The sequence below is a fragment of the Xenopus laevis genome, chromosome 4S (genome assembly GCF_017654675.1).
Source record: "Xenopus laevis strain J_2021 chromosome 4S, Xenopus_laevis_v10.1, whole genome shotgun sequence".
Taxonomy (NCBI): Eukaryota; Metazoa; Chordata; class Amphibia; order Anura; family Pipidae; genus Xenopus; species Xenopus laevis.
In genome coordinates, this window is record NC_054378.1 from 98,462,099 (window position 1) to 98,477,062 (window position 14,964).

Here is a 14,964-nt window from a genome sequence, read left to right on the forward strand (position 1 = left end):
CATGGAACTAAACAGAAAACAAAAGGCCGGCGGTTTATTAAATTTGGCATGCACGTCAGCTGCATATTCTGGACTGACAACATTTTACCATCAATATAATTCTAAATCCTGATAGTGGCAAATGCCAAACCTACTTGCGAATAAAATAATAGCTCAACTATTATTAATGTGAAATCTCACAAACTAGTAGATAGGGTACGTTACGCAAAATCAAGGTTTTTTGGGTTTTTTTTTAGTACAGGGTGTTTTTATTGGCTGGCTTTTGTTAAACACCTTTGCACTGTTGTACAGCAATAGCTTCATATCATGTGAGTCTGAGAACAAGTGCACAGCAACAAGAAGCATTTCTGAAAAGCAACATAGGTGTTTGCTGGAAGGAACCCAGTGCAGGTAAAGACAGACAAATCACCTTTATATGGTATATACTGTATGTCACAGGCAGTGGCATCTAAATGATGGTGGAAGAATTATTAATGCTTCACAGTTTGACACACCATTGTCTTGTAAGTGGCCTTACATTTCAATGATATATGTTCATGTTGGCACTACATAGTGATCTGTATGATGAAGTGTTTGTTAACTTTTAGGAAAATAAATCAGGGATCATGGTGAAAAAGATCTGTGTGGTTGGGGCAGGTTCCAGTGGTCTAGCGGCCATCAAATGCTGCTTAGAAGAGGACTTGGAGCCCACATGCTTTGAGAGATATCATGACATTGGGGGTCTATGGAGGTACAAGGTAAGCCTTTTGTATTCTTTGTATAATAGAGATCTACTGGTGTAAGTACGCCTTACAGACAATATACACTTTTTTCCTCGCAGGAAGACCCTGAAGAAGGACGTGCTAGCATCTATAAATCTGTGATCATAAACACATCCAAGGAGATGATGTGCTTCAGTGATTATCCCATTCCAGATGACTTCCCCAACTACATGCACAACTCCAAAATCATGGACTATTTCCGCATGTATGCCAAGAACTTTAATTTGCTAAAATACATCCGCTTTAAGGTATTGCACTATCTATATCTATATATCTATACAGCTCTCTTCCCGTGCATAGCATAAAATGTTGCGCTCACTTTACAGCGTACAATATTTCATGCAAAAATTACCCAATAAGGTATAAATGTAATTGTAAGTACCACTGTAGAAAGCACTGCGCAGTATTTTCCCACTATATAATTCATCAAGAAAAATACACCAATGTGACTACTACCATACAGTGGGCTGGGGGGGAAGTAAATGACACATATTTTTCATAGGAAGTGTGTCTAGAGATGTACAGTGTCCTGGGTTTTTTTTTTAATATATGATAAGCTTGAAGTTACTTCTGAAGGAAGGTAGGACCATGCGGCCTAGGGGCGCGCCGCAGTCGAAATTCAGCCCTGTATATATGTACAGTACAGGTATGGGATCCATTATCCGGAGATCCGTTATTCTGAAAGCTCTGAATTACGGAATGGCTGTCTCCCATAGCGTAATAAAAGAGTCCTCAGCACTCAACCCATTATCAATATATTTAAGACAGAGACATTTTGTGCATACTGCTACTGAAAAATGCCTTACCCTTTAAACAAAACAGGGATTGTTTGTCCATATATTGCAATATATTTAAGCTGAATTTCACAATTGTGAGTGTAAACTTGTTCCAAATTATGATTATCTGCAGGTTAGTGTTCAATAAAGAACCTATACTATCAAAACAACAACCAAAGAAAACCAGGGAAAGTAAGAAACTTTTGAGACCCTGTTAACTTCAAGCTAACCAGTTCAGATATAATTCTGATTATAAATGCAGGAATAAAACGTAACTTTTAATCTAGGTTGATTAAAAACACACACACACACCAACACAGACAATACCAAACAAGACTTCATTATAGAAGTGGTGAAGTCCGGGACCATATCCCTAAAAAAACACACATTTAAAAGCCAGGCATTAGGTAGAATGGTGGGCTGTAAGTGCAGTCAACGCTACCATTAACAGCGTGACTGCCACAGTAACATTACAGTAGTGATGCCAATCGCAATCCCAGAACCCTCCCTTCCAATTGTTCCCCGAGGATAATTCCTACCTATCTATGCGGGGAGCGAGTGGGAGCTATCCGCCCACTGTCCACCTATGCCACCCGCCCGACGCGTTTCGCCGTAAGAGCGCTCTTACGCGTTGGGCGGGTGGCATAGGTGGACGGCGGTGATTCATTAAGATTCTATTGCTTCATTATACATTTTACAAAGGGACTACGTTTTACCTGCAACTTACTGTCTGCTTTCAAAGTAAAACTCCCAAACTTGGCTGCCCTTTTATTAGACACCAGTGGGATCACCTGACTATAGCTGGGAAAATATATATATATATATACACACACATACTAAAAAAGCAAGACAGGTGGTACTGCAATTAATAATTCTCTATAAAACATGTACTGTATGTAGAGCAGACATTACAATATATATAGTTGTGTACATAAAAATATAATCAAAGCTACACACCACCCGGCAGTAAATATCATATAAGTAGGAAAGCAGATACTTTGAATGAGAGAATGACCCCAACATTTCAGCAAGAAATGTGCCAAAACCACAGAGTGGAAAATGACATAAACGGTACAATTACTTAGGTATTTTCTTGATCTCAATTGATGCAGTTAATATAAAAATGGATAGTTAATTTGTGCTCGATTAGGGTAGATTATCTCTAGTTAATCATGTGACGAGTCTCCTGTGACTATGCTAAGGGGGTTGCCAATACCCAACAATAACAGGTATTACTGGAATCACTAAGGGGCAGATTTACTAAAGAGCAAAGTGGCTAACTCTAGTGACTTTTCGCCAGCGTTGCCACCTGCAGGGACATCGCCAATTTAATAACAGGCGCAGGTGCCAATTCGGTAGTGAACGGGACCTATCGCCAGGTGATTTTTCACTCTGGAGAACGGACATTTCATAACATATGGAACATTCATTTTACAGTGGGCTCATGTGTAGGGCATTATAACTCTATTTTATTTTAAATTTTAAATTTTATAACTTTATTTTATAAATTTTATAATTTGTGGAATTTGTAAGTATTTGCACCAACATTTAACATCAAGACACCCATACAACTTTAAATTTCCCACCCTATGCAAATTGACCTGAGCGAAAGATCATTATTGAATTTTAGCTAGGCAGAAATGAATGCTAGCGCATCTTCGCTTTGAAATGCTCGCACTGCCAAAGTAATGCTAGCAAAAAGTCGCCAGCATTCGGCGTCCAGGTCGAGACTCCACATATTAGTGAATTGGTGTAGTCTACGTCCATTTGCGCCTGGTGAAGTGTTGCGATGGGTGCGAAACGGACACTGAGGAAAATTCACAGGTTAGTAAATCTACCTTTAAGTTTGGAGGCCCAACCCATTTGCAGCAATAGAATATACATAAAGAAATTCTCATATTCAAATTTTAACGTGCTAAAATCATCTAGACTTATAGCTGTTTGATTGCTATGGGAAACATCATCAGTGACATGTACCTCCAATGTTAGTATCCATGTCCCTAATAGGATTTCTCTCCTTTCCAGACAACAGTGTGTAGCATTAAGAAGCGACCTGACTTTGCTATCAGCGGCCAATGGAAAATTGTGACTGAGTGTGATGGAAAGCAGGACATGGGCATCTATGACGGAGTGCTACTGTGCAGTGGGCATCATACTTTCCCTAATCTTCCACTGGAATCCTTTCCAGGTAATGACATTGATTGTAATTACAGAATAGTAATTATATAACACTTGTTGGCAAGTGTGTACACGTTGCATAGCTAATTTGAGTTCGAAAAATACAATAGTCCATTAAGTTCAACCCTTCCAAATGAACCCCAGTGTATATTTATATATAGACTATACACTCACATACATAAATGCCGTGGATATTATGCTTGTTCATGAAATAACCCAAGCCACTCTAGTGGCTTGCTACTAGTCTAGAGTTGCTACTAGTAGCTCTGTGTGAAGACACACAGAGCTACTAGAAGCAGCTACTTGCTACAGCATCCCGTCCGTGACCCCCCCCCTTGTTTGGCCCCACACAAGAAGTCTGCCTGCTGTGATTCCTTCCTTTGTGTGATCTTAAAAAGGTATCACTACAGCGATTAACTGGCCCCTGCATTGTTTACACCTCAAATTCAGACTTTTAACACCTGTAACACCTCTATTGTTCACACCCCTAAAGCCCTGTACTGTTCAGACCCAGACTGAAAGTGCCCACATTGTTCATCTGTTCACATCCCAGACAAACTGCTGGAGGGGCACCAGTATTGTGTCCCTGTATGTAGCACAGTATGTTCATGTTAGAGTAGTCCTAATAGGATTCCCTGTCTTCTACTCTATTCTGCCTTCCCTATGCCCCCTGTGTGTGTCATACTCTGCCTTCCCTATGCTCCCTGTGTGTGTCATACTCTGCCTTCTCTATGCTCCCTGTGTGTGTCATACTCTGCCTTCCCTATGCCCCCTGTGTGTGTCATACTCTGCCTTCCCTATGCCCCCTGTGTGTGTCATACTCTGCCTTCCCTATGCTCCCTGTGTGTGTCATACTCTGCCTTCTCTATGCTCCCTGTGTGTGTCATACTCTGCCTTCCCTATGCTCCCTGTGTGTGCCATACTCTGCCTTCCCTATGCTCCCTGTGTGTGTCATACTCTGCCTTCCCTATTCTCCCTGCGTGTGCCATACTCTGCCTTCCCCATGCTCCCTGCATGTGTCTTACTCTGCCTTCCCTATTCTCCCTGTGTGTGCCATACTCTGCCTTCTCTATGCTCCCTGCATGTGTCTTACTCTGCCTTCCCTATTCTCCCTGTGTGTGCCATACTCTGCCTGCCCTATGCTTTCTGTGTGTGCCATACTCTGCCTACACTATGCTCCGTGTGTGTCATACTCTGTCTGCCCTATGCTCCCTGTGTGTGCACAAGCTTTACAGCCACTAGGACACAACCCTTCAGTGCAAAATGTATTTTATGTAATGTGGGAAATTTCACATGGGGCTTTACCATATGCTCTTCATTAGAGATGTTTTTCGTACAAAACTGGATTTGCGTTGAACCTGGCTATTGCTAAACATGAACTGGGACATGGTAACCATTGCTGTGTGATAAATAGTTCTCTTCCCCTCTGACAGGTATCGAGAAGTTTAAAGGCCAGTACTTCCACAGTCGGGAATACAAATACCCTCATTCATTCCAGGACAAGAGGATCATTGTCATTGGCATAGGAAATTCTGGAGGGGACTTGGCAGTAGAGCTAAGTACTGTTGCCCAACAGGTACAGCCGCTTAAATAATGGGAACCCCTAATAGTAATGATTAATATCAACTTAAATTTATGTTGGTTGAAATAAAATAATTTTATAGTTGAAACATCTTTTAGATGGTTCGAATTATATAAGAGGAATGTGTCTGTTCTGCAGCTAAAGAACAGAAGCCAAACAGCTTTTACATATAAAATTACCATGGAAGCTAAAAGGAAAATGGGTTGCAGGGCCGGATTTACATAGCAGGCACCCCTAGGCCCACTGCCGTTCGTCGCCCCTTCCCCCCCTTTATTAGGCAAATTTTTGTCATTGGGACCGGAGCAATGGGTATTGGTGCACGGGAAATTTAAAAAACGATCACATCTCCTTTGCATCCTCAGTGTTTCTGAACCAATGTGGGTGTTCTTGAGTAGCATGCCATCCCCCTAAAATCCTGCCGCCCTAGGCCTGGGCCTTGGTGGCCTTTCCACAAATCCGGGCCTGATGGGTTGCCTGAAGTTTGGTATACACTTTATATTATTTTATACAATATTCTTGTTTAAAATGACAACTCATTTATTGTACAAGGCATCACCTCTTCTTGGTGTTCCAATGCCTGTGTCTAGATATTCCGTCTCTCAGTGATTGCCATTATCATTATAATTGACAGTTAGTTCTTTTGATATTCTTCAGAAAGAAGGGTTGATAACCCTCATGTAAAAAAAAGTTTTATGTATTTTATTCATTGAATACTGGAAGGAAGGTATCACTTATTTCTACTTGCCCCCCACCATCTGCTCATTTAACCCTCATATAACTTCCACACCCAGAGTCAATACTGTAAACCTGCCAACTCAATCCCTTCACACTAAATTGGCAGGTTATTGGCCTGGGTTCGTAGGTGGCCAGTCCAACAGATAACTGGTGAAAGACTGGTAAGCTATCTACCAGGCCGGGTTGGGGCAAGGACCCAGGCCTGCTTTTAGGCCACATATTTCTGTGTATCCTTCGAGGCAGCCGCATGGATATTGTCATGTTGGCAATGTTCTGTTCAAGTTATTGACAACTCCCTGCAGATTTGAAATCCTCTTATGTCCCCTTCTAACATAATTTTTAACAGTTTATTTGTTATTTGCAGGTATACCTTAGCACCAGGAGAGGAGCGTGGGTCATCAATCGAGTCCATGATGAAGGCTACCCACTGGATGTCGTTCTATTGAGCCGATTTAAAAACGTTATCAAGGAGTTCATGACTACTGACATGCTGAATTGCTGGGTTGAGAAAAGGCTAAATGCACGTTTTAATCATGAGAACTTTGGCCTCAAACCTAAGCACAGGTATTTTGACCACCTTAGTGTGTTACATAACATAATAAGTAGAAGGCCTGGATTAAAACTCGGGCTTCCGGCTTTATTTAGACAGTTGTGGAAGGCCAGCTTGAGAAAACATATTTAAGGCTGATAAACCTGGGGCACCACTGTTATAGGATTAATTAGATACCCTTCAGCTGTTATCGGTGGGATGCTGGGAGGTGGCCCCTAGGTAGATGTCCAGATGTGACTACTACAGATAATTATAATTGTAATACAGATTATTATATAATCATGATATCTAATAATGTGTTTTGTGTAATTTCATCTATATTTCCAGAAACGCTTCAATTTCCTATCACATTAAAGGGTAATTTAGTTGTGTCTAATATCTGGCTGTAATCTGCACCTAGCGTTGGATATATGCACAGATCAGCACTTGTAGGGTAAGGCAGGACAGTTCCCATACATCTCAACTACTCCATTCGCACTGGACAAGGGATACGGTCATGGGAAAACATGTTTTTTTCAAAATGCATCAGTTAAAGGAAAACTATACCCCCAAAATGAATACTAAAGCAACAGATAGTTTATATCATATTAAGTGGCATATTAAAGAATCTTATCAAACTGGTATATATATTTAAGTAAATATTGTCCTTTTACATCTCTTGCCATTTCGTGATGGTCTCAGAGATCACCTGACCAGAAATACTGCAGCTCTAACTGTAACAGGAAGCAAAAGACAGAACTTGGCTCATGTGACCTAACATGTATGGTTTGTTTGGTTTGTTTGGTTTGTTTGATTTGTTTGTGTATCTTAGGATCCCAGGGGGCGGCCCTTATTTTTTAAAATGGCAATTTTCTATTTATTATTACCCAATGGCACATACTACTAGAAAAGTATAATATTATGAAAATAGTTTATTTACATGAAGCAGGGTTTTACATATGAGCTGTTTTAGCAATATATTTTTATAGAGACCTACATTTGGGGGGGGTATAGTTTTCCTTTAATAGTGCTGCTCCAGCAGACTTCTGCACTGAAATCCATTTTTCAAAAGACCAAACTTATTTTTTTATATTCAATTTTGAAATCTGAAATGGGGCTAGACATATTGTCAGTTTCCCAGTTGCCCCCGGTCATGTGACTTGTGCTCTAATAAACTTCAGTCACTCTTTACTGCTGCACTGCAACTTAGAGTGATATCACCCCCTCCCTTCTCCCCCCAGCAGCCCATCAGCAAAAATGGGAATGTAACCAGATAACAGGTCCATGGTAGATATAAGAACAGCGCTCAAATCTATGTCCCACTATGACACCTTCAGTTACATTGAGTAGGAGAAACAATAGTGTACCAGAAAGCAGTTCCATCCTGAAGTGCTGGCTCTTTCAAAAAAGCACATGACCAGGCAAAATGACCTGAGACGGGTGCCTACACACTAATATTACAACTAAAAAATACACTTCTTGTGTTAGGAATTACAATTGACATGGTAGATTGAATTATTTGCAGTATAAACAGTGTAATTTAGTAATAAAAAAAAATCACATCATAAAAATCATACAACAGCCCAGCCCAGAGTCTCCGATTATTAGTCAATTGTCCCGTATTGCCTTGCTTGTTCTCCTCGTTCTAATCATTGAAAAAACCAAGATGACCATGTAAAATGCAGTAAAACACACAGAGTAAAACATAGAATCATCTTATACAAGGAGAGTAGTTTATGGAGTTCTCATTGACCATCCACAATGATCTTACTGGCACGTCTGGGGTTTACATGCCTTTTATTCATCGTCTGTAGAAATTATATTGGTCAGTGGCATATCTTGGATTATTACACTGATTATCCATTGTATGTAGTAATTATATTGGCACATCTGGTGTAAATATGCTTGTTATCCATTTTCTTTGATAATTATACTGGAGTGTCGAGTTAATATATTTGTTATCCATTTTCTGTAGTAATTATACTGGCATGTTTGGGGTTAATAAGTTTGTTATACTTTTTTGTAGAAATTATACTAGCATGTCTGGGGTTAATGTGTATGTTATTCATTTTCTTTAGTAATTTTTCTGGCGCATCTGAGGCTAATATGCTTGTTGTCCATTGTGTATAGTAATTATACCAGCATGTCTGGGGTTAATGTGTTTGTTATACATTTGCTGTAGTAATTATACTGGTACATCTGGGGTTAATATGCTTGTTTTGCATTTTCTGCAGTAAATATATTCGCCAGTGGCATGTCTGAGGTCAGTTTCTGTAGTAATTATATTAGCATTTCTGGGGTTAAAAGGTTTGTTTTACATCTTCTGTAGTAATTATACTGGCATATCTGGTGTTATCCATTGTCTGTAGTAATTATACTAGCATGCCTGAGGTTGTTGTGTTTGTTGTGCATTGGCTGTAGCAATTATACTAGCACATATGGGGTTAATGTGTTTGTTATGCATTTTCTTGTGGTTATATTATTAACATGTATTTATATAGCGCCAACATATTGCGTAGCGCTGTAAAGTGAAGTGCTTTGAAAGTCAGTGTCATTAATTTGAATTTGATTCTGAAAGGTAACGGAAGCCAGTGCAGGGATTGACAGAATGGCGAGGCAGAGGAGGAGCGGTTGCTGAGGTGTATGAGCCTCGCAGCAGTGTTCATTATGGACTGGAGAGGTGACAGTCTTTGGAGGGGAAGGCCAATTAAAAGAGAGTTACAGTAGTCTAGACGTGATATGATGAGAGAGTGAATAAGAATTTTGGTGTCATCTTGGGTGATAAATGATCGTATTTTGGATATGTTCCTTAGGTGGAAGTGACATGATTTAATAAGTGACTGGATATGAGGAGTGAATGACAGGGCAGAATCTAGGATAACCCCAAGGCACCGGGCCTGGGGAGAGGGGGTGATAGTGGAATTTATACTAGCACATCTGGTAATATGCTGATTAAACATTTGTTCCAGTAATTATACTGACACGTCTCTGGTTTAAATGCTTGTTTTATATTTTCTATAGTAATTATTTTAGCTACTGATTATCCATTTTCTGTAGTTTCTACACTAGCACATCTGGGGTTAATATGCGTGTCTATTTTCTGTAGTAATTGGACTGGCCAGTGGCAAGTCAGGGGTTGCTATTCTCATTATCTTATATTATGTTTTGTGTCCTCTGTAAATGACCCCTAGGATGTTTTCATTATATTAAGTGGTTTATGAAGCTTAATTCTCAGTATCTTGTGCACCCATGGGCAGAATTCTCAGCCAACACCCAACCATCAACGATGACCTCCCAAACCGCATCATCTCTGGCAAAGTGATTATGAAGACCAACGTGAAGGGGTTCACAGAAACTGACGCCATTTTTGAAGATGGAACGATAGAAAAAAACATTGATGTGGTATTTTTTGCCACTGGGTACAGCTTTTCCTTTCCCTTCTTTGAAGACTCCGTTCTTAACGCCGAAAACAACAAGATACCATTGTACAAATTTGTTTTCCCTCCACATTTAGAGAAGACAACGGTGGCTTGTATAGGCCTTATTCAGCCCCTTGGGGCCATCATGCCTGTCTCAGAGCTGCAATGTCGCTGGGCAGTGCGTGTTTTCAAAGGTTAGTATATACTTTGTCTGGGTGGATGTTCCCAACTACTTTATTCTTCTCTAAACCAGTTTCCATTGAACTCACAATCCCTTTAATCCCTTTGTTTCCTTTTACACAACTTTTTTTCTTGATTTCTATTGGCAAAAGTCCAAATAAATCTAATAGGAAGTGTGCCACATTGCCATAAATGCTACATCAATAGAAATTTAAAGGGGAACTATCGTGAAAATGAAACTTTAATATAAGCTTCATCATACTGCAATAAGAAACTTTCTACATGCAATCAATTCAATATTCTGCATCATTTCTGAAAAAATCAAGTTTATCTTCATTATTTCTCTCTCGGCATCTGTTTCTCTTCATTCTGTCTTCATGCAGCAGTTGGGTGTCAGATATTCATTGTCATTTAGAGCCAATATATCTTATAGGAGGGGCTTCCTTTCCTAGCAGATGAATTAGAGCTCACTCAAATAACTGATTTCAGTACAAACAAAATCTAACAAAAAAAATGCCTTTTGCACAAATCCTGCATGTAGAGAGACATGATGTCTGGTGATTTTAATAGAGTGAGCTCTAATACATCTTGTAGGCAAAAGGAGCCCCCCTATAAGATATATTGGATCTAACTGTCAATGACTATCTAACACCCAACTGCTGCATGAAGACAAAATGAAGAGAAACAGATGCTGAGGGAGGGACAGTGAAGATAATCTTGATTATTCCCTCCGAGGGAGGGAGATACTTCCCATTTGCCTGTGAGTAGTTTAGGAATTTCCTGTCAAACAAACCATCAGTACAAACAGAAGCCTCTGTAGAATGAGCTAATCCTTATTTCACAGCCTAAAAGGCTGCAGCTGGGGTACAGAGGGGTTTGTTAGGCAGAGGCTTCTGAGTGGACTGATGATTTATTTTTATTTTGGTGATATGGAGAAGGAGTAGCAGTGTTGGACTGGCCCACCAGGGAAACCAGGAAAACTGGCCCAGGTGTTAGTGTTTCTAACCATTTAGCCTATTTCATGGTCATTCCCTAATTCTTTATGCGAAAAAATAGGCTTACAATTGAAAGACTAGAGTATAGTAAGTAGATATAAAAAAAATAGGAGAATAAAGAGGCTAAATGACGAGAGGAAAAACAATTTGGAAAGTCGCCCACGGTCTGCAGTTTTCTGGTAGACCCCTGACATCCCAGTCAGATACTGGCGAGTAGGATGTGACTTCACTTTCAATTTCAGGTTTTGTATGTTTAATTCAAGAAATAACAAAAACAATAACACCCCGGCATAGAAAGGCATGTTGGCCACTGCGGAGGTGGCTTGCAAATTTGCAGTCAGGAACCTCTTCAATGTGCTACTAGCAAATGGTAAAAATCCCTTTTGTGGTTGTTGTTTATCTAGAAGCCAAACATTTTGGTATTAATTATGTCTGTGAATTTTAGAGCAATGCTGTTTTTTAATGATTTTAGTATTCCCTGTGCAGTCTTTCACTGCATGCTCCACCTAGTGGTGTCAGTTTTATTTGCTCCCTCAGGTGGCGCCACCAAGTAAGTTGCCAATTTCAATTTACCATATGTCAGTCAGAGGCATTCCATCTGCTGCTGAGTGAGAATGGTGTTTTGTTTTTCAAAAATATCTTTTAGTGCTGTTTGTAGAGGCAGATGGTTACCTTTACTGTATGGTACTCTTCATGCTTGTGAGTTTTGGCCAAGTGGTCCATAGAGTGTCAAAATGAAGCTTGCCCTGGTATTTAATCATTAATTCCCACTAGGATCGATAAAAAACTCATTATAGCTCACTGATGCAATGGGACTAGATGCAAAAGAAGTTGAATGACATACTTGTATTTCTAGGCCTGGCTAAACTGCCTTCCCAGGAGGACATGCTGGCAGATGTAGCCTGCAAGAAGAAAGAAATGGAATGCCGGTAAATAACAATAAATTACTTATTAAATACACTCTAGACTATTAAAATAAAAGGGAGGGGTTATCCAGCTTTATTGGAAGTGAGCAAATATATATTTACTTCCCATATTCTTCTCACTGCACATGATCTGGGTTTGTATTTTAAGGGGGTTTCAACTGTGGGTTAACTTTTAGTTTGTTAGAGATCGATCAATTCTACAGTAACTTTCATCTGGTCTACTTTATATATAATTTGTATGTTTTTTTCAAAGTTATTAGTACTTCTATTAAACTATTACCTGCTTGCAAATTATTATTATTTCTGGCTCTTGTGGTCACTGACCCCAGCAATCAAATCAAAATAGGTTGTTATACTTATTTTCTATTGCTTTGGTTTCTCATATTATCTTCATTTTGACTTGCTAACCGATGCTTAGCACTTTAGAATAAAAAAATGTAAATAATACCAAGTGAAGACTCTATACTGAAGACCCTATGTAAAGAGTCCTACAGTGGTACAGAATATACCATACTTAAAGTCAATTGTAAGGTTATGTCCGGACAATTATCATTATGTAAGTGAAGAGGCAATTGCCAGCCAGGTTCAGGTAATTAAAGGAGGCTACTTGTCTGTTGACTATGAAGATTTCCATTCATCCAGATCATGGTATATCTAGTATAGGTAAATCTAAAACAACTGGACTTGCTGAGTAATCAATGAAGACGTTTCACTACTCATCCGAGCAGCTTCTTCAGTTCAACCGACTGATATGATGAATGAAAATCTTCATAGTCATATTGCCATTCATTTTGGAGAGAATACTACTGGTTCGGGAATATGCCGAGAACTTCCCACACCAGTCAGTTGAACTGAAGAAGCTGCTCGGATGAGTAGTGAAACGTCTTCAATGATTACTCAGCAAGTCCAGTTGTTTTTAGATTTACCTATACTAGATATACTTGCCTGTTGGTTTTCCCAAGGCCAGATCAGGGATTTTTTATCAAAATAAATGAGTCAGGGGAGCTGCTCCAATGAGGAGAGTTGAAAAACTTATCTCAGGTAGCAGCGCCCCACTGGTTACCAGGGGAGGCAAAAATGCAGCTCCTGGTAACTTTCAGAGCTGTTTCAAACCAGAAATTCGAATCTTCTAGGACAGCGAGCACAAATATGCTTCTCTGGGCTAGCTCCCTGGACCTCCCTAAACCCCCCCCCCGGCTCCCCACCACACTATGATCCATGATTAGGCACAAACCAGATTCTTCTGAATAAAGGTGATTCTCTTACTTTGTGTTTTTTCCTTCTTTAAAGATATGTGACGAGCCCTCGGCACACAATCCAAGTTGACTATTTGGATTACATGGATGAATTGGCTTCCCAGTTTGGAGTGAAACCAAACCTTTTGCACTTCCTCTTTACTGACCCAATTTTAGCCTGGGAGATGTTCTTTGGGCCCTGCACTCCCTATCAGTATAGACTGATGGGGTCCAACAAATGGAGTGGAGCGAGGAAGGCAATCCTTACCCAACAAGAGCGCATTATTAAACCCACAAAGTCCAGAGTACTGGTTGATGATGACATGAAAAAACACCATTCTGTGATACCTTTCCCTCTGAAACTCCTGGCTGTCTTTGCCCTCCTGGCTGCAGTTTACTTCATCTGTCTTTAACTATTGTAATGGCTATGCCATTTCATTGCTCATTATTTTATACAGAACATAATCAGCATCACAAAGTTTAATATATACAACAGCTTCATAGAATGAATAGCGTATTTCACCTGCAGACATACACCTTAATTATATGATCTTGTTCGACATGAATCCAATAACGGAGACCTGAATCATGAATAAATAATTAAGGGCATTCCTTAAGTAGACTTGGGCGTTGGAGTTAAAGGAGACCTATCACCCGAAAAAAAGTATTCCAAATCCTATTTTATCATGTTTGTCACGCGCAAAATAAACATAGAGGAGGGGCAGACAATATTTGATTGACAGCTGAGATTTTTAAATGAGTTTACAACAGCTATGAATGGTTTAATAAAAAAAACTAATTTGGATTTCATGTTTAATTTAAAAAGGACTTTAATTATACCACTTTTTATGTCTGGGTGACATGTCCACTTTAAAACAAAGGGCTGGTGTTGCCATATTTGTACCCACAGCAGGCACATACAACAGAAAGTTTAATGAAAGATAAATTTAGTAGGGAGGTGCTACTTAGTAAGGACTAAATACACTCAAAACTGGGTGATACATGCTTGCAATTTCTTTATGGCATGTTATAGATATCCAAATGCTTCACAGCCACAACTCAGTATGAATAAATACTAGTCTTAGAAGACCCCCACCAGGCCATGATTGGGAGTCAAAATTGGCCCTGTCATTCCAAGTACACAGGCCCAAACTGCCTCCTACCAGCCCAAACAGCCCCCCTACCAGCCCACTATATGATAACTTTCTATGGAGCTGTACAGCAGCCCCTCTGGCATTTGCCAGTACCCACAGATTGTCAGTCCGGGCCTGACCCCCACCCATTGCCCTTGCCTCTTTCACCCTAACCCTACCCACTTTTATTTAGGATTGTTATTAAAGACAAAATAAACATGTAACATATAAGGAATATTCAACACTCATGTAGGGAATGTGTAGGAGATGGGATGGGCTCTCATAAGCCCAGCGTTAGCAACAGTAGATCAATTTCTCTAGTCTATATAAGGTGTGGGAGCCCATGGTGCTGACTCTTTGGACTCCACTCTTGGTGGGGCTAGGTGCTGCTGACAGGGGCAATCCTGGGGCTGGTGCGGCCTGAGACATAAACCCAGATGGCACTGCTCTCTCTCACTTGGCACTTAAAAATCAGCATCGGAGTTGGCCAAAGGGGTGCAGCAATGCAAGTGCAA

General features: G+C 40.0%; 1 protein-coding gene across 1 annotated transcript; it reads left to right on the top strand.

Moving 5' to 3' along the window:
* The first annotated feature begins 317 nt into the window (after positions 1-317).
* Positions 318-14,047, top strand: fmo5.2.S (flavin containing dimethylaniline monoxygenase 5 gene 2 S homeolog). Its single transcript, NM_001089758.1, is given in 9 exon segments — positions 318-390; positions 588-737; positions 821-1,009; positions 3,563-3,725; positions 5,149-5,291; positions 6,397-6,596; positions 9,819-10,174; positions 12,012-12,084; positions 13,372-14,047. Coding segments are annotated over 8 exon segments (1,614 nt in total). The 5' UTR covers positions 318-390; positions 588-605; the 3' UTR covers positions 13,730-14,047.
* The last annotated feature ends 917 nt before the right edge of the window (positions 14,048-14,964 follow it).